The sequence below is a fragment of the Aethalodelphis obliquidens genome, unplaced genomic scaffold (genome assembly GCF_003676395.1).
Source record: "Aethalodelphis obliquidens isolate GAN/ISIS:26980383/991018 unplaced genomic scaffold, ASM367639v1 scaffold116, whole genome shotgun sequence".
NCBI lineage: Eukaryota > Metazoa > Chordata > Mammalia > Artiodactyla > Delphinidae > Aethalodelphis > Aethalodelphis obliquidens.
In genome coordinates, this window is record NW_020838060.1 from 1376709 (window position 1) to 1393802 (window position 17094).

Genomic DNA, 17094 nt, shown 5'->3' on the forward strand with positions numbered 1-17094 from the left:
CAGCAGATATGTTACACCCAAAACTATCAGTGTATTTATAGTCCTGACTTATAGTTCTCCAGTCTCATCGTCATTGTGCTTTTGTAAAGAGGACAGCAGTGTTGCCTGATTTCATGACCATCGCCCTTTGCAGCTTCCATTTCCCTACTACCAGCTTCTGTGGGTAGCGGGGGAACCCAGAGGATCGCAGAGTTGGGGAAATAAGGATATACTGGCAGGAAGGTTTTCTAATAACAGCTAAAATTTATTTGTTAACTGTGTGCCAGATACCAGACCAAATGCTAAACACCTCGGTTTGAAGTAGGAACTATTATTGCCTCCATTTTATAGACAAGGAAACAGATTTGGAGAGGTGAAGGGACTTGTCCACAGTTACACTGTTAATTAGTGCTGGAATCAGGATCCAAAGTCAGACAGTCTGCCTTCGGAGCCCATTCTCTCTCTCTTTTTTTAAAATAAATTTATTTACTTTATTTATTTATTTTTGGCTGCGTTGGGTCTTCTTTGCTGCGAGCTGCTGTGCGCGGGCTTTCTCTAGTTGCGTTGAGCGGGGGCTACTCTTTGTTGTGGTGCGCAGGCTTCTTATTGTGGTGGCTTCTCTTGTTGCAGAGCACGGGCTTTAGGGGCACGGGCTTCAGTAATTGTAGCACGTGGGCTCAGTAGTTGTGGCTCGTGGGCTCTAGAGCGCAGGCTCAGTAGTTGTGGCACACGGGCTTAGTTGTTCCGTGGGATGTGGGATCTTCCCGGACCAGGGCTTGAACCTGTGTCCCCTGCATTGGCAGGTGGATTCTTAACAGCTGCACCACGAGGGAAGTCCCAGAGCCCATTCTCTTGAACACTGCTCTAGACTGCATAGATTTGCAGGTGCTCAGATACAAATATGGGTATAGACTGATGGAAAGATACCCCAAACACCACTGTTTGGTATGAAGGGGAATATAGAGCACTTTAACTGGAAAAAGAATTTGGGGTAAATTATGCTGGCTTAGGAATTTGCAGGTGGCAGAGAATAAGTGGAAGCTTTAGCAAAGGGAGAAAAAGTATCATAGCTATGTAAGGGAGATTATTTTGACAGCACTGTAGAAAGGTGAGGTTGAGTGGGGAGGCTGGGGAGGTTAGAGATGGGAAAAACAGGCAACTGACTATTCATTTACACCAGGTGTTATGCTAAGAGCTGGGGATACAAAGCTGAATAACGTACAATGGTCCTTGCCCTGAGAAGTAACAATAAAAATTGCCTGATAAGCATCATCATAACAGCAAATATTTATATAGAGCTTAACATGTGCTGAGGATTGTTCTAAGGGCCTCGCATACGTTACATTTTTATCTTGTAGCAACTCTATCAGATAGGATAATCATCTGATAGATTATCCCCATTTTACAGATAAGGAGACTGAGGCATTGAGAGATTAATAATTTGCCCAAGTTTACACAGTTAGTGATGGAGTTAGGATCTGAACTGGGCTGCCTGGATTCAGAATTTGTTCTTAGGTGCTATTATACATTGCCTACTAATACATATTTTTAAAATTTATTTATTTATTTGTTTTTGACTGCATTGGGTCTTTGTTGCTGTGCATGGGCTTTCTCTAGTTGCGACGAGTGGGGGCTACTCTTCTGTCGATATGTTCAAATCAGTATCAGCAAGGTCCACACATTGCATTGCATTTGGTTTTGGTTGATGTTTCTTAAATCTTTCTAATCTATACGCTCTCTCTCTCTCTCTCAATTTATTTGTTGAGGAAACCGGTCATTTGCTCTATAGAATTTCCCACATTCTGCATTTTTATGATTTCACCTTTATAGTGTTTTTAGGATTTTAAAACTTGTTCTTCTGTCTCCTGTATTTCCTGTAAACTGATTGTGAGCTCTGCAGGCTTCATCAGATTAATTTTGGCTTTTTGGCAAGAATACTTCATAGGTGGTGCTGTGTACTTCCTATTGCGTCACAGGAGGAACTCTTTTCATGACGTAAAGATTGAATAGTGTATTCAGGTTTGGTCGCCTGATCTATCCATTATGAAGCACCATTTCAGTCTTTCATTGAATGGTTTTAGCAGCCACTGATGATCATTGCCTGGATCCAATTGTCATTAGAGGTTACAAATTGGTACTATCCAAATTCTGTCACTCCTTCTGAATTTACTAGCTGAAATTCTTTGTTGTTTGGTTGGTTGGTTGTTTTTTTCGTTTTGTGTTTGCGTCAGGTTGGGGGGGCTTTGGGGTTGTGGGCATCGATTTAGGGGCAGTGGTTGATGTCCCGGGGAATGACAGAACATGGAATCCAGCTCCCACAGGCTCTCACACATTGGGGGAGCTAATGCCTACCCCTCCACACAGGGCTGGATCCCCGGGGCCTAACCACCTGGGGTGCTGGCGTGGTGACTCACCAGGACCATGCATTCCTGTCTACTAGCTGAAATTTTGTAAAGGACTTTTCCTCATCAACTATTTGCTTGTCCCAAGGCAAATTCTTTCTGAAGAAGTTTGGTTATTGAAAAGGACAGGGTAGAAACCTAGGATAGACTTCTGTTAAGACCCAGTAAATCCCAAGGCTCCCTGTAATTTAATCATCTTTTATAGTCACTTATTCATTAAGGCACACTATGTGCTACTATCCAAGCTGGGTATTGGGAGGAAGCAGGGATTTTCAATATAATGTGACATATGTTCATGCTGAGGTAAAGTGCAGGAGGCCCCTAACCTGGAGCTGTCAGGGAAGAAGGGCTTTCCCAGGGAAATGGCAACCTGGCCCAGATGGCAGGTAAGGCAGCAGGAGGGAATTGGACTCGAGTTGAGGTAGATGTTTCAGGGAGCATGTTTAAAGACCTCAAAGGGAAAGAAAGTGTAATACATTCTTGGGGGAGGCCTGGCCATCTCGGGGGTCTTAGACTACTCCAGTGTTTAAAACAAAGACACCTTTGTGGAAGACTGAAAAGAATGTAGATTAATACCTGAATGTTACTTGGTACTGTCTTGGGTAGAGAGTAAAGAAGTCAATAGAATTACTGCTTGGGGGCTTCCCTGGTGGGGCAGTGGTTAAGAATCTGCCTGCCAATGCAGGGGACATGGGTTCAAGCCCTGGTCCGGGAAGATCCCACATGCCATGGAGCAACTAAGCCCGTGCTCCACAACTATGGAGCCTGTGCTCTAAGGCCCGCGAGCCACAACTACTGAGCCCACATGCCACAACTACTGGAGCCCGTGCGCCTAGAGCCCACGCTCCGAAACAAGAGAAGCCACCGCAATGAGAAGCCTGCGCATGGCAGCGAAGAGTAGCCCCTGCTCACCGCGACTAGAGAAAGCCCGCGTGCAGCGACGAAGACCCAACGCAGCCAAAAATAAATAAATAAAAATTAAAAAAAATTATCTTAGAATTACTGCTTGGCTGCTGTCTCTTAGGTTCCTGAAACTTCCATCCCATTCCTCTTATAAACAACTAAAGACTTACTGCAGAGAAAGGAGGCATCTCTGATTTGGGCAAGGTTCTAAAACACTGTCCAGGTGAGGAAACAAGAACGCCAGGGCCTAGTGTGTTGGGTTGGTTACCTTGACGTTCCCAGCCCTCCTGCCCCATCGTGTTCCTGTCTTCCAGGTAGGAGGTGACACACCTAACCTCCTCAGAACAGTGTGTTCAACTGATGGCATCATCTACGTCAGGGGTCTAAGGTTTCTCCTGTGTGTGAGGGGGCACATTACATCCTCCTGGGGGTGGTGGGTGAGATTTTAGGTTCATTAAAAGGAAGCACGAATTAAAAAACAAAAAAAAAGTTTAGGAACACTGATTGACAGCTTCCTTCCTGTCAGCTTTCCTTGTGACGACCACCTCCATAATCTTCAGGTTCTGTCTGGCCATAAAAGTGCGATTCTGGCGCCCTTAGCATCGTGCTGTGATCACTGGTATGAACTAGTCATCATAACCATCCCACACCCTGGTCCTCTTCAGGACTTTCCCGTGCAAGATACAGAGGGTCGGCAGAGGAGGAGTCATAGGCCCGGTGCCCCCAAAGACAAGGGGATCTCAGGAAAAGGTTCACCAGTTTATTTCTTAGTGAAATAATTTCCAAGAGCTAAGTGAGCAGCTCGCAGCAGTGGTGGGTAGCTAGAGACACGGCTCAATTCGTTTCAACAGCCTGAGTTTGGCTTTGGGAGGACAAGCTGCCGAGGGTCGGGGACTGAGAGAGCAGAGCGAAGCCGGGTCCCTCCAGAAGTGAGGGCGCAGGGTGTGGAGTGGGGCTATAGAAGGAGTGGACTTCAGAGCCAGATATCAGAGCTGCAGTCGCCCCCAGGGTAGCGGAGCTCATGGGCCAGGGCTGGGCCGAGGGGCTCCTTCCCAAAGTCTACCAGGAAGTTGGGGTTCAACTTTAGCCCTCCCTTTACTGTGTCTACATCGATCTGCAACATCACAGAGCCTTCCCTGGTAGAAACAGGAGGGAGAAGAAAGAGGTCAGAGGGGGCCCATCCCCTTCCCCCAAGAATTAGGTAAGTGTGAGGGCAGGGAGAGGGGTTCCTGAGGAGGCCGCAGAGTCTGGAAGCGGAGCCAAGGAGTCTTCAGAAAGCCAAACCCCTCTGGGAGGGGAGGGCTGGGAGGGGAGCCCAGGCTGTCCACTTCTTACCTGATGAGATCAGGGTAAAACTGCTTGTCCCAGGCACTGTACAGCGACGTGGTGACGTACAGACGCTTCCCATCCAGGCTAAGCTGGATCATCTGAGGGCCTCCGGCCACTTGTTTCCCCTTGGGAAAACCAGGGGTCAGACCCCAGGGTCACATACAGATCCTAGGCGGGAATCAGTGGCACCACCCAAACCCCAAGGACATGCTCAGCCGCTGCCCAGCCCCCTCCCCCATACTTCTCCAGCACAGATCTGAGGGGCCCAAGAGCACGCGGAGAGATCCTCACCTTGACCACCAGGGGCTCTGGCTGGGATTTTAGCTCCTGGTCCTCCAGCACCTGCACGGGGCCTCCCTTAACAATGCTGCCCCCGAGGAAGAGCTGGGTGGGGAGGTGCACAGCATAAAGGACAGTGGTGGGAGGTTAGGACATTGCAGGAAGAGAGCCCCACTCCCTCACGTTCCCCGCGTCTAGCCACGATTCCCCGTGGTCCCGGCCTGAACCATCCCTCAGCCCCCATCTTTGCTTTTCCTGCACCTCCCTTATCATGCCCCAGCCAGTTCATACCCTCCATCTCATGCCCAGACTTCTACCTCCTCCCTCCTTTCCTCTCCATCCTGCTAGGACCCACCTGTCCCGTGAGGCGGGGCCTCTGCGGGTCAGAGATGTCATACTGCCGCAGATCCCCATGCAGCCAGTTGCTGAAGTAGAGGAAGCGGTCGTCCAGGGACAGCAGGATGTCAGTGATCAGGCCTGGGTGGGGGGTTGCAGTTCAGAGGCACCTTAAGATTCTTGTTCCCCAGCCTGAGAATCAACCTTCCGATTCCCACACTCCCCTGAGCACTCACCTGGCATTTCAGGCAGCATCCAGCCCTTCACTTTCTTGGGGGGCACCTGGATCACCTTCTCCACTGACCAAGTACCTCCCTGCGTTGGGGTCAAGAGGCAGAGAGGTGAGCCTGTCAGAGCTGGACGATGAGTGTCAGATCTGGGTCTCCCCAGGGCATACTGTCTACAGGGAGAGAGTAGATGCAGGGCCTTCTTGCCACTAGGGTCTAACCCCCATGCAAACCCCTTAAGGCAGGGATCATGTCTGCTTCACCACTGTATTCCCAGCACCTAACACAGTGCCTGACTCACTAAATATTTTTTGAATGAATGAATAAATAAATATAGCCAGTTAGGGCTTAGGGAGAAATTAGCCTAGGACTGAGAGGAGACAGGCAGGGCAGGTGGCCTTGTTTTTTATCCCTGGGAAGTCTGGGTTGGTGGAGCCAGGCAGAGGAGGCCTGGGTCACTCCTAGGGAGAAGGGAGTGTCATGGCTATGGAAGCTGGGCAGAGTGCTGACAGGACTGCCAGGAGGAGAGGGCTAGAGTGCACGTCACCTCATTCTTATAGAAGCGCTGGATGTTGGAGCTGAGGGCACAGCCCACGAAGCCCTGATCAGCGGCCGGGTTGTGCAGGAAGCGGACCTCCAGGGGGATGAGGCCGTCCTGTAGAGTCAGGGTCTGCACCATCTCATGGCGCTGCCAGTCCCACACATGTAAGTGGTTCCCATACAGCCCTGGGGTGGGGATGCAGCCGGAAGATGGAATCAGGATCAGGGCGGGAGGGCATGGGCCAAGGCTGGGGCACAGCACAGGGGAGAAGGTTGAAAGGTGGGTTGGATTATCAGAAGGACACTTGAGTAGTCAGAGCACTCAGCACACCCTGTATCATCACCGCAAGAGTCTGGGGTCCACAAGAGGGAAGCAAGAGGGCTGGAGAGTAGGGGTTTGGAATAGAGAGCAGGGGTTCGTGTGACCAGGCTCCTGCCAGCCCACGGGGAGTGGGGGATTCTCACCCGCCTCAACATCAGCGGGGTTGAAGCCATCTCGTAAGACGTTGGGAGCTGCCCATTCAGTGCTGACCATGACATTGTGTCGAGGCTGGTACCAGAAGTCATAGCCCATAGGCGCGGCACCTCCAGGCCGCTCCCAAGTGCCCTTCACCTCAAATGTCTCTCCATCCAGGAGCACAAAACCCCCTGAGCAGGGAAGGAAGTAGGGTGGTAGGTAGAGTTGGTGGAGATGCGACCCGCACCCAGCCCTCACCCCCAAGGCCTGTCCAAGAGGCTCCAAGCCCATTGCCTGGTGCCCCTCCTCCCACTGAGTTTGCCTGATCCTTAAATTCAGGAGCTGAATTTGGATACCTGTCCAAAGGGTCCCACCCAGAGGGCCAGGTAAGAAGTGGGGACTTACTCTGGTGCCCCTACCTCCCATCAAGTTCATCCCTCTCCCAGACCACAGGGTAAATTTTTCCTCCCTTGAGCCAAGATCTTCTGGGACTCTATACCCTGTGCTTCCTTTGCCTAGCCTCCTACTTTCAGGGTAGAGTTCCTGCCAGAGTCTAGACTCCATTCTGCTCACTCACTCCATTTTTTTTTTTAGAGAGAAAATTATATTTATCTGTAATTCCACATGAATGCCCACTATGTTTTTCCCCAGCTGAATATGTCATGACACCTTGCCACTTCTTTGCAAATGTAAACAGATGTCTACTCCTAAGTGTTCTTAAATCTAGGAATGTCATGCATCCCATCTCCTGGAAAAAGCACTTAAATAGAGTCTAATGCAGTCACCTTAACTGGATGACCTTAACTGATACTTCACTCCAAGCCCTTGGATGGGGAGTTCTGGTGAAATACGTAAGGCCGGGAGAGAAGCAGCACAGCATGGTGATTAGGACATAGATTCTGGAGCCATGTTGCTGGGTTTGAGTTCCAGCTCTGTGACTTAACAGCTGGCTGACTTTGGATAAATTACTTAGCCAGTCTGTGCCCCAGCTTCCTAATCTGTAACACAGGGATCACAGTAGCATCTATCTCATAGGTTGTGTCTGGCACATAGTAGACATTTTATGTGAAAGCTCTGATCATACCATAAATGAGAAAGTGGCTGTGACAATTAAGGATCTCCAGGACTGTGAGATTTGCTCATGAACTCACGAAGGCCGATATTAAATGCACGTGTTTTCTGGGGCCATGTCTGTACTTGCTCACGTTTCCCACGGCAGACAGTTCTGACTATAACTTGTACGTGAATTCATCATTTAAGGTTCACCTTCATAAAAATAATTGAAACAACTGAAGTTACTTGACTATAGTTTAAATATTGGATGAGACCCTGCCCTCTGGTTCTCCCTGGAAGGTCATTCCATCCCTCCCTCAGTTTGGGATCTGCTTCCCTCACAGATGTGCCTACAATGCTGGCAGGTACCTTTGCCATTGCCCTTGGGGTCTCCCAAGGAACTGATCATCACGTCCCCACTGGCCAGGCAGTGGGTGGTGTGGAGGTAGCCCAGGTCACACTTGGCATGGATGTCCTTGGGCTCAACAACCTGGAAAGGGTAAGGAATGGCATCAGAATCTTACAGAGCCAGGAGTCCCCACTCCTCACTCCTCCCCTCCCACACTTCTATCTACTGACCCTACCCTCTTTTCCTCTGAAACATAGACACAATTTTCCCTGCAGGAATATGGCAAAGACTGAGTCTGCAGAGCAGCAGGGGCGTCACAGAGACTGATAACTCCCCAGCAGAAAACATGGACTTCTCTCACCCTGCCTGTCTTGAGGGCACTCACAGCCCTTTGAGACCATAAGCTCCTCCCAGGCTGGGAGGACGCCAGTGTCAACTTTGTATCACCAGCGTCCAGCAGTGAGTGCCTGGCACAAAGAAGGCGCTCAACAAAGTGTTGAAAGGAAGGATCAGAGGCTCCCGCCTAAGGAGAGCCCTGGGCTTCTAACTGGCTGGGGCAGAAATGGCTCCTTCTCCAGCTCGGAGTGAAAAACGAGAGCCTCCTTCCTCCCCTGTGGTGCCCCTGGGTGATGATGACCCAGCACACCTGGTAACTCTCCTCCAAAGTCTAGCCCCACTCGCTGCTGTTGAGCCCCAACCCTGCACAAGAGCTGGAGGGAGCTGCTTTAGGGGCGGCTTCCTTGCCCACAGGTTGCCCTGGGTGGCGGGCACATTAGGGGCCCAGAGCCGGCTAGGGCAGAAGACGTGCCTTGTGCAGCCTCGGAGCACGGGGCTCGGTGCCCACATCCACCACATAAATTCGGGAGGAGATGAGACTGGGCAGCAGCAGCTTGGTGCGCGACTTGGTGCTGTCCCCGAAGCAGCTGCTGCAGGTGTTCCATCCTGAGTGATGCAGCTCGTCCTTCAGGTGGGGCATGGGCAGCCGGTGGATGACCTAGGATAGGAGAGCGGGCAGGGGTGGTGCTCACCCAGACCACGCTTCTGCACACTTACGGAGAAGGGGCCCTCTGGACCCATTTCATCCTGGTAGCACAGCACAGACTTCATTTTCAGCACTGCCCTCGCCCATGGGTGGGGGTGGGGGGGTGCCCTTGTGCAGTGAACAGCCTGAACAACCATCCCCAGGGAGGGTGAAGAAAGATGGAGCAGGGAAAGGGCACTGCCAGGGCCAGGGCTAGAGGAGGGGTCTGAGGGTCCTCTGGTGCCCAAGCCCCACCTCACCTGGCAGTACTGGGGAGACTTGGGGTCAACGTCCACAGTGGCCAGATAATCCGGGGCCTCAGTGTTCGTGTTTCGGTAGATACAGGGCAGGTAGACAATCTCCTCCCTGGGTCCTAGAGGGTGGAAAGCAGGTGGTGGGGTGGGCAGGGTGGGGACGAGGGCCGGGGCAAGGCAGGGTGTGTGTCAGCAGTGGAATCGGTAGCAGGCACTGGCTTGCCTACTCCTGGGGGTGCTGGCTCTCAGTCTTCCCACACTTACCTTTCATGGCTTCCAGAGGTGAAGGGTAGCCAGGTCCACATTTCCCACATTTCGTAGCTGTGGAAACAATGGGGCATGCTGGCTGCACCGCGCTCTGGAGGATGAAGGCTCCTTCCTCACATGCTGCAACCCGAGCCCCCCAAACCCCCGGCCGCCACTGGCCAAGGCAGGGGCACTGTCTCAGGTCCCCTCCAGACCCTCAAAACCCTGATGAGTATGTGGGTATGGCGGGAAGAGCTGCAGAGCTATGACCTGAAGGTGCACAGACCCTTGAGCAGGACCCAGGGGAGGCAGGAGAAGGGTGAGTGCAGGGGAGGCGGTGTGGTGCAGTGGTTATGACATTGACTTGGGCCCCAATCCCAGCTGGTCACTGACTAGCCACGGGAGCTTAGGCAAATCACCTAACCCCCCTGGCCTCAGTTTCCACATCATCTGTAAAAAGAAGGTAATAAGAAGACCACATGGGCTTGTATGAGAAAGAAACAAGAAGCTGCAGTCAAGTGTGCAGCTCTGTACTTGCCTGGTAGGAGCCCGTAAACCCTGGCTGTTCTTCAGGAATAGCCATCAGGGAGTGACGGTGGTGCCTGTTCAGCTCCTTTCACTGAAAGGTATCTAAACCAGGAGCTGGAACACTTCCTGCTTCCCTCCCCTCTGGGTCCTGACCCCAGGCTGCTGGCCAGAGCCTGGGTTATATAACCAAGGGTCTGGTAAGGGAGAGGAGGCTGAAGTTCAAGGCTGCAGGACGGATACTAACTGAATGTCCTTAGACCAGTTTCTACCCCTGGGTGGGCCCCATCCACTTACTCTATCTGTAAAGCAAGTTGTTTGGCCCAACCCTGGAAAGCTCAGAGGCCCACCCACCAGAGCTGTAGGAAGTGGCCCTCCTTGTCCCCTGAAGTCTGGCAAGAGAAGCCAGTACGTGGATGTACGGGACCAAAGTCAGGAACCAAAGTCAGTCGCTGAGAAGGAGGGCTGCCACCAGGCGTTAAGCATCAGGATTTGCGGCCTAACCAGGAGGAAAGGCTGAGGAATAAACAGAGGGAGCTGTAGGCCAAAAGAAATCCTGGAGTGGAGTTCACAGGACTTGACACTGCCTCCCTGCCTGGTCCCATGGCCAGTCCGGCTACTGGCCCAGAATCGAGCGTCCACCGGTGTCTGGGCTCAGGCACTCAGCCAGGGAGCCAGGTCCCCCTACTTGCAGCGGCCAAGTGACTTAGGAGGCTGAGAGGCAGCAACAGCATTTTTGAGTCCAGAAGCGTGGCGTCAAGGTCCAGGTGTGACATCTACTCTCTCCATTTTCTCCCCTTTGTTCACCTAAAAGGGGTAATAATATCTTACCTTCTTCTCTAAGTGGCTATGAAGGCCAAATAAGACAAAGTATTCAGAAGTACTTTTATTAAGTGAGAGGTGTTGTATAAATATGGGTAGCGCTGTGCCAGAAATCCCAGGCAGTGCCTGGTGCCCAGAGAGAGGGCTGGGGCTGGGATGGGACACGGTGAGGTCCAGTCCAAAGGAATTAAGGAGACTTGTTCTGCTATACGACCAAGCTGTGTCAGGGTTTGGTACAGGAGGTGAGGCGGAGGGGAAGGAGATTCAAAACTCCAAGACATCAAGACAGAGATGCAAAATCTGCAAAACCAGAGACTGAGAGAGAAGTAAAGGTATGAAAGAGGCGTGTGAAGGAGGTACTGCCCCTCAGCACCATCTCCCCGTCCCAGACCCTAACTGCCGCATCCCGCACAGCATTTCTGAGAGTCAGGGTCAGGCCCTGCGTGCCACTCGGGCCCCACTGAGCATCAGTCCTCTTTCGGGGGGAAAATTCCCCCTGTCTTAAGCATCTCAAAGCAAGATCTCTGAACACCTTTGGGGTTGAGATGAGCCCAGGGAAAGCTCATTGGGTTTTCCCAAGGCCAGGCTGGTTTGTTGGGCATTCTGCCAGAAAAGACCCAGATCCACAGCGGGCAAGGACCTCAGTACTCCCAGCCAGACGCAGACTCTTCCTCAGCCTGACATCCAGGAGTCCATGGATGGGGGAGTTGGAGGACTTGGCGGACTGAGAGGGTGGGACGCACTGAAACAGCCCCTCTCCCATCGCGAGAGAGGGGGGCTCCCTGATTTCCCTCCCAAAGTGATTGGTGGGGCAGGGTAGCTAAAGAGCAACCTGGTCACAGAGGCCTGGGTTCCCTACTCCCTGCAGTAAGAAGTTGGCTTAGGGCTGAAATCAGGGTTGTCTGTCTCCTATGGCAACAGACAGAGAGATAGAGCTCCTCCTAAGTACCCCTATCCTTATTTTCTCAGCTGCAGAAAGGCTCCCTGGCCGCAGGCTGCAGCTGGGGAGCGGCGGGGTGGGGGGGAGCCCAAAGTCACCCTTCCCAGCAGTCCCTCTGCCTTCCTTCCCAGACGCCTCCAGCACTTCGGCTAAGCTGGGAAATGCAGGGGTGGGGGTGGGGCGGGGCCGGTGGAGCGGAGCCTGGCGCTCCCTCTCCTAACCAGCTCCCCCTCCAGGTTTTCTGTCACTTTCTGCGGGGCGGGCCATTGGTGGTCAGCGACGGTTGTCAGAAGCCCCCCTCCTTACCCATGCTGCTTGCTGGTGCGCTTTGCTCCCGACGGGTCTGCCAAGAGTGGGCAGAGACGGAGGGCTGTGCTGGTGTCCGAGGCAGGCTATGCGGGGAAGGGGCAAAGGGACGGAATTTATACCGCCAACTGGGGGTGGGCGGGGAAGGGGGAGGGCCCGGCCGCCGCCCGGAGTGGATGATGGATAGCTCCCGGGCAGGGCGCTCTCAAATGGCCTGGGCGGCTGTGTTTGAGTTACTGGCTGTGTGCTTGTATGTGTGTACAAATGTGTGTGCGCAGGAGCCTGTGCATGTGCAGATATATGCTGTGCCTGCGCACGTTTCTCTTTAGTGGAGTGGGTGCCTGGGCATTTCCATTTGTGTGTGCTTGCTCCTGTGTACCTGGGTGTTTCCTGTGTGTGTACTTTTATGCATGTGCCTGCATGAGTGTGTATTTGTGTCTGTGTGCCTGTGTGAGGGTGCTTGTGTGTAAAAACCTGTGCTTGTGTATGTATGTGTGCCTGTGCATGTCGGTGTGTTCCTGAGTGCGTGCCTGCCAGAACATTTATGCCTGTGAGGGCATGTGCATGTGTGCCTGTGTGTGTGTGTGTGTGTGTGTGTTTGCGTGAGCGTGTATGTGCCAAGTTCCTGGGTCTCTAAATGCTCATCTCTGTACTTGGACCTGTCTCTTGGCATTTAGGGGCACCGAGGGCTGTGGGCCCATTTGCTCCTGCATCCACAGCCAGGGTCAGCCCTCTTCTAAGACTGCCTTCTTATTCTAGACAACCATGTTCCCCAAGGACTGCTCACCCATGTCTTCCTGCCAGGGCAGGGTCGTGTGTCCAGGTTCCACTTTCTCCAGACCCATCCTTTTGAGCTTTGAAGTGGAAGGAAAGTTGGCAGTGCCATTATTACCCTCTACTACCCTTATAAACCTCAGAAGGTGAAAGTGCAGTGCCTCCCCCTCTTCTCCCAGCCTGGTGCCTCAATAGCTCCCCAGGGCAGGGTAGCAGGGCCCAAGGGTAGCCCAGCCTGATGCCGCTGTCCCTAGCTGACCCTGACAAGCCATAAAACTCAGGTTCTCCATCTATCCAGGAAAGAGTCCTCCACCTGGAGGATTCCATGACTGCTCAGCCTGCTCATATAGTGTCCCAGCCTCTCAGGCAAATGACAGCTACTTGCTGAAGAGCTGAGGCAGGGTTGAGGCCTGATCCCTTTAACTTTCTCTGGGGCTACCGTCATCCAGGGAGCGAGCGTTTAGAGAGCTGGACAAGGGGACCCACACAAATTGCTCTCCATCTTGAAGCCGAGGGTCCCCTCTTTCCTCAAAGTTGGCCACCTGACCAGGGTAACCCCTGCCCCACTCTGCTAGGAGCCTGCTGGCTCTGGTCCACAGAAGCCACTTTCATTTCCTTGGATGAAAGCTCTGGGGTGGAGTTTTTATTGGATAGTGAAAGGAACAAACTTTGGGCATGAGATCGCCTGTAGAAAAGAGCCACGAGGTTTCCAAACCAGAGTGGAGGGTAGGAAAGCAAACCTGGGCTTCAGTGTGATGGGTTTCTGTCCTCCTGGTTCCCATGGATGAGGGATCATTTACCCACAAAGGAAGATGCCCTGTGGCTGCCCAGGGTAGGGGTCCTCCCTTATCCCCTCATCCCCAGTGTCACTCAACCCCTCCTGGCTCTTTCCTTCTTCTACACCCTAGCCATTGTACTGTCAGCCAGGCAGCTATCAGAGTGAGCCTCGTGGGTGCAGCTGCCCCACAGGGGTGGCCCCTGAGGGCTGCTTCTTTGCCTGTCTCCAATCACCCTACCTAATCCCTCTGGCCCTCCTCCTCCTGAGGTCTCCATCACCTACCTCCTCTCTACTCTTCTGCTTTTTGGCTTCAGGTAGCCCAACATGCAAGATCTGAAAGAGAAAGAAACCCCATCCCCACTGTCTTATCAAAAGTTCTTAAGTCCAGGGCTTTCCTGGTGGTGCAGTGGTTGGGAATCCGCCTGCCAATGCGGGGGACACGGGTTCGATCCCTGGTCCGGGAAGATCCCACATGCTGCAGAGCAACTAAGCCCGGGCACTATAGCTGCTGAGCCTGTGCTCTGGGGCCCGCAGGCCACAGCTACTGAGCCTATGCACCACAGCTGCTGAAGCCGGCGTGCCTGGAGCCCATGCTCCGCGGCAGGAGAGGCCAGTGAAATGAGAAGCCCATCGACACAACTAGAGAAAGCCTGCGCGCAGCAACGAAGACCCAATGCAGCCAAAAAAAAATTAAAAAAAAAATTAAAAAAAAAAATTAAAAAAAAAATTAAAAAAAAAAAAGTTCTTAAGTCCAAAGAAGTTGTTATTTCAGAGCTGTTGCAGACTCTGTCACTGACTGCAAGTTCTTTCATGCCCTGTGGCTCTGATCTGGCAGGTCTCTGCGGCTCCTCTTTGGCACCCCTAACCTCCTGCTGTGGCTTTCTTCCAGAATTCTTACTCCAGAGCCTGCAGCGTGCTTGGGGAAGGCTGTCCCAATCCAGGCTGCAGGTGGAGGGAGTCCAGGGTCAGGGTTCAGGCAGATGACTGAGAAGCGCCCATGGTATACTTGCTTCTTTTGACATGAACAGGGCTTGGGCTTCCACCGTGAATGGCACCCCCATCAGCATGGGATCTCTTGAGCATCCCTAATGCTGCTTCTCAGGAATTTCAGGGCTGCCCTTCCCTGGCCAGAGGCCAACTAGAGTTGGGCGAGTTGGACTTCAGCTCAGATCTGCTAACCAGGGAGGCCCTGCACGGCGCCCCGACACCGGGCATCCCCCAGCCTGAAGCAAGGTGCTTGGGAAGGCTGGCAGGGTGGGTGTGGCCCACGTTCCTTCTGCTCCTTTCAAGCCCTAGAGAAGCACAGTAAATATTAGAGGGGATAGGTTATCGAGTTGACAGTTGGACAGCCAGGCGATTATGTAACTGCTGCCTGAACTTTGGCTGGGCCTCCACAAACAGGAAATGGGTTCTCAAGGCCACGGTGGGTTCTGGAGCCTCAGCTGCACAGGGAGGGTGCAGGGCGCTTACGGTTCCCTCCTTTTCTTCCACCCTCAGCCTCTTTAAACAGGCCCTGAAATCACTGATGGGGAAATGGGGAAGTGAGGGAAGAAGGACTAAACCCAGCGAAGGGAAAGTAGAGGAGATGATGAAGTCAGAGTCTCTAAGAATAACTTGATGTGTTAAAAAAAAAAAAAAAAAAAGAAAGAGAGAAAGAAAAAAAAAACTTGGTGTTCTTCATCTCTAGCAAAACAAAAATGACAGGGAAGCAGTAAGTCCGCTCCAGAGTGATAATGGGGAGAAAGGAAAGTTAACTTGTGAAACCACCTCCCGTGCACTAGCCCTTGCCTGCAGCACCCAGTTTAACCCTTGACACCACCCAGTCTTGTAAGTAAAGCACCCTCCTTTCGCTCACGAAGAAACTGAGGCTCAGAGAGGGCCAAGGCTTCTGACAGATGGCAGAGCAGGATTTCCATCCAGGTCCGCCTGACTCTGGAGCTCACAGTTTTTCTAATCAATCCTTGGCGTTTTTGTGTTTTGTTTTCCTTCGTTTGGTTTCAGGAGGAGGAGGGTGGGGAGCAGAAGAACAGAAGGAATGTGGAAAGCTCTGATGTTTTGTTTCTTGGAAACCTCAGAACAGAGAGACTTTTTCTCGGAAAGGGGGAGAGGAGTGAGGAAGCAGATGTCTACAGCTTGGAGCTGTGCGGTCTTGGTAGGGGGAGTGGTGGAGACCCCCCCCCCCCCCCCCGTGCTCTGGGAAAGACTGGGAGCATATACATCTAAGTAACAGCCGTGGTTACCTCTGGAGAGACGCAATGGAAGGAAGGTGATGATTTTCCATTTTTTCTTTATATGCTTCTGGATTTTAAAAGATAAAAAGCATGGGGAATTCCCTGGTGGTCCAGTGGTTAGGACTCTGCGCTTTCACTGCAGTGGCCCGGGGTTCAAGCCCTGGTCAGGGAACTAAGATCCCACAAGTTGTGTGGTATGGCCAAAAAAAAAAAAAAAAAAAAAAAAAAAGCATATATTACTTCTGTAACCAAACCCCAAATAAAGGTATTAAAACAAAACAAAACATATATATATTGAGAGAGAGAGAGGGAAAGAAAGAAAGGAAGGAAGGAAAGAAAGAAGGAAGGAAGAGAGGAAGAAAAGAAAACAGGATGGAAGATCAGTGCAGTGCAGTCAGGGCCACAGTGGGAGCCCATGCTAGGGAGAAGGACTGGCCCTGGGTCCTTCACCCAGCAGCTGTCCCACCAACCTCTCTGCCCTCTCCTTTGAAGACACACATGTGCATGGTCATTCATTCATTCAATCTCCACAAACATTTCTGGAGCCCTGTTTTGGTAGACAAAGTGGTGAACAAGACAAAGTTTCTGCCATCAAAGAGATGACATTCTAAGGGAGACAGCCAATAATCAAGTAAATGTATAAATAAATAAGATTATTTCATATAAGTGCTAAGAAGGAAGGAAGATAATGCAAGGGTGACCGAGAGTACAACATTCGAAAGGGTTGTCTGGTATATACAGGTACAGGTTTGTGTGCAAACGAACAGCATAAACAAACTAAGAACCCAGGAACACACAAACGTATACGAAAATGCCTGTAGCACATAAGGTAGCAGCCTGCGGCGGCCTGAAGCAGAACTGGCTGGACAAGTTGAAGTTTGGGCCTGCTCAGGATTTCTGAGCCCTGGCCTGCTCATTTCTCCTTGTTTTAATAGACCAACTCCATGCCCTCAGAGGAAGAGAGTAGCGTTTACTGGGAACCAGTTACCAGGCGTCACTGGTGCCAGGCTGGGCACTGCACTCTAGCAAGCAAATGGCTCAGGCACGGCCCACAGCACACCTGGAGAGGCAAGTAGCTTTTTTCTTCATCTCACCCTAAGGAAACAAAGTTTTACTAATTCATCCAGCTGCCCACGCTCATCTCACAGCACCTCCCCATCTCTGAACAACGCTGAATTCAGAGCCTGTTGCTCAGAGCAGCAACGAAGCTCAGAGAAGAGAAATAAAGAAAAAACAACAATGCCCTCTTCCAGGGCTTTCCACAAAGGGTATAATTTGAGAGAGCTTCCTCCCCACCTCGAATCCACTCAGAAATATCCTCCCTTCTGGCCTGCTGCTGATGC

The 17094-nt window shown here is 51.9% G+C and overlaps 1 protein-coding gene across 1 annotated transcript; it reads right to left on the minus strand.

Annotated features, from left to right (window-relative positions):
* Window positions 1-4026: 4026 nt before the first annotated feature.
* Window positions 4027-12820, minus strand: SELENBP1 (selenium binding protein 1). The gene is made up of 13 exons (XM_027097645.1): window positions 12756-12820; window positions 11969-12054; window positions 9394-9450; window positions 9136-9248; window positions 8663-8848; window positions 7875-7995; window positions 6461-6643; window positions 6003-6181; window positions 5465-5543; window positions 5248-5369; window positions 4905-4997; window positions 4620-4738; window positions 4027-4420 (listed from the first exon to the last, which is right to left on the minus strand). The coding sequence occupies exons 2-13, from the start codon at window positions 11970-11972 to the stop codon at window positions 4258-4260; spliced, it is 1419 nt and encodes a 472-aa protein (XP_026953446.1). The 5' UTR covers window positions 11973-12054; window positions 12756-12820; the 3' UTR covers window positions 4027-4257.
* Between the last annotated feature and the right edge of the window lie 4274 nt (window positions 12821-17094).

Excerpts from the sequence above, each read along its gene's own strand:
- SELENBP1 (XM_027097645.1), bottom strand. Across the intron at positions 9,249-9,393 it reads ACCTCTGGAAGCCATGAAAG|GACCCAGGGAGGAGATTGTC; the intron begins GTAAGTGTGGGA and ends TCCACCCTCTAG. Across the intron at positions 5,370-5,464 it reads GATGCTGCCTGAAATGCCAG|GCCTGATCACTGACATCCTG; the intron begins GTGAGTGCTCAG and ends CCCCCCACCCAG.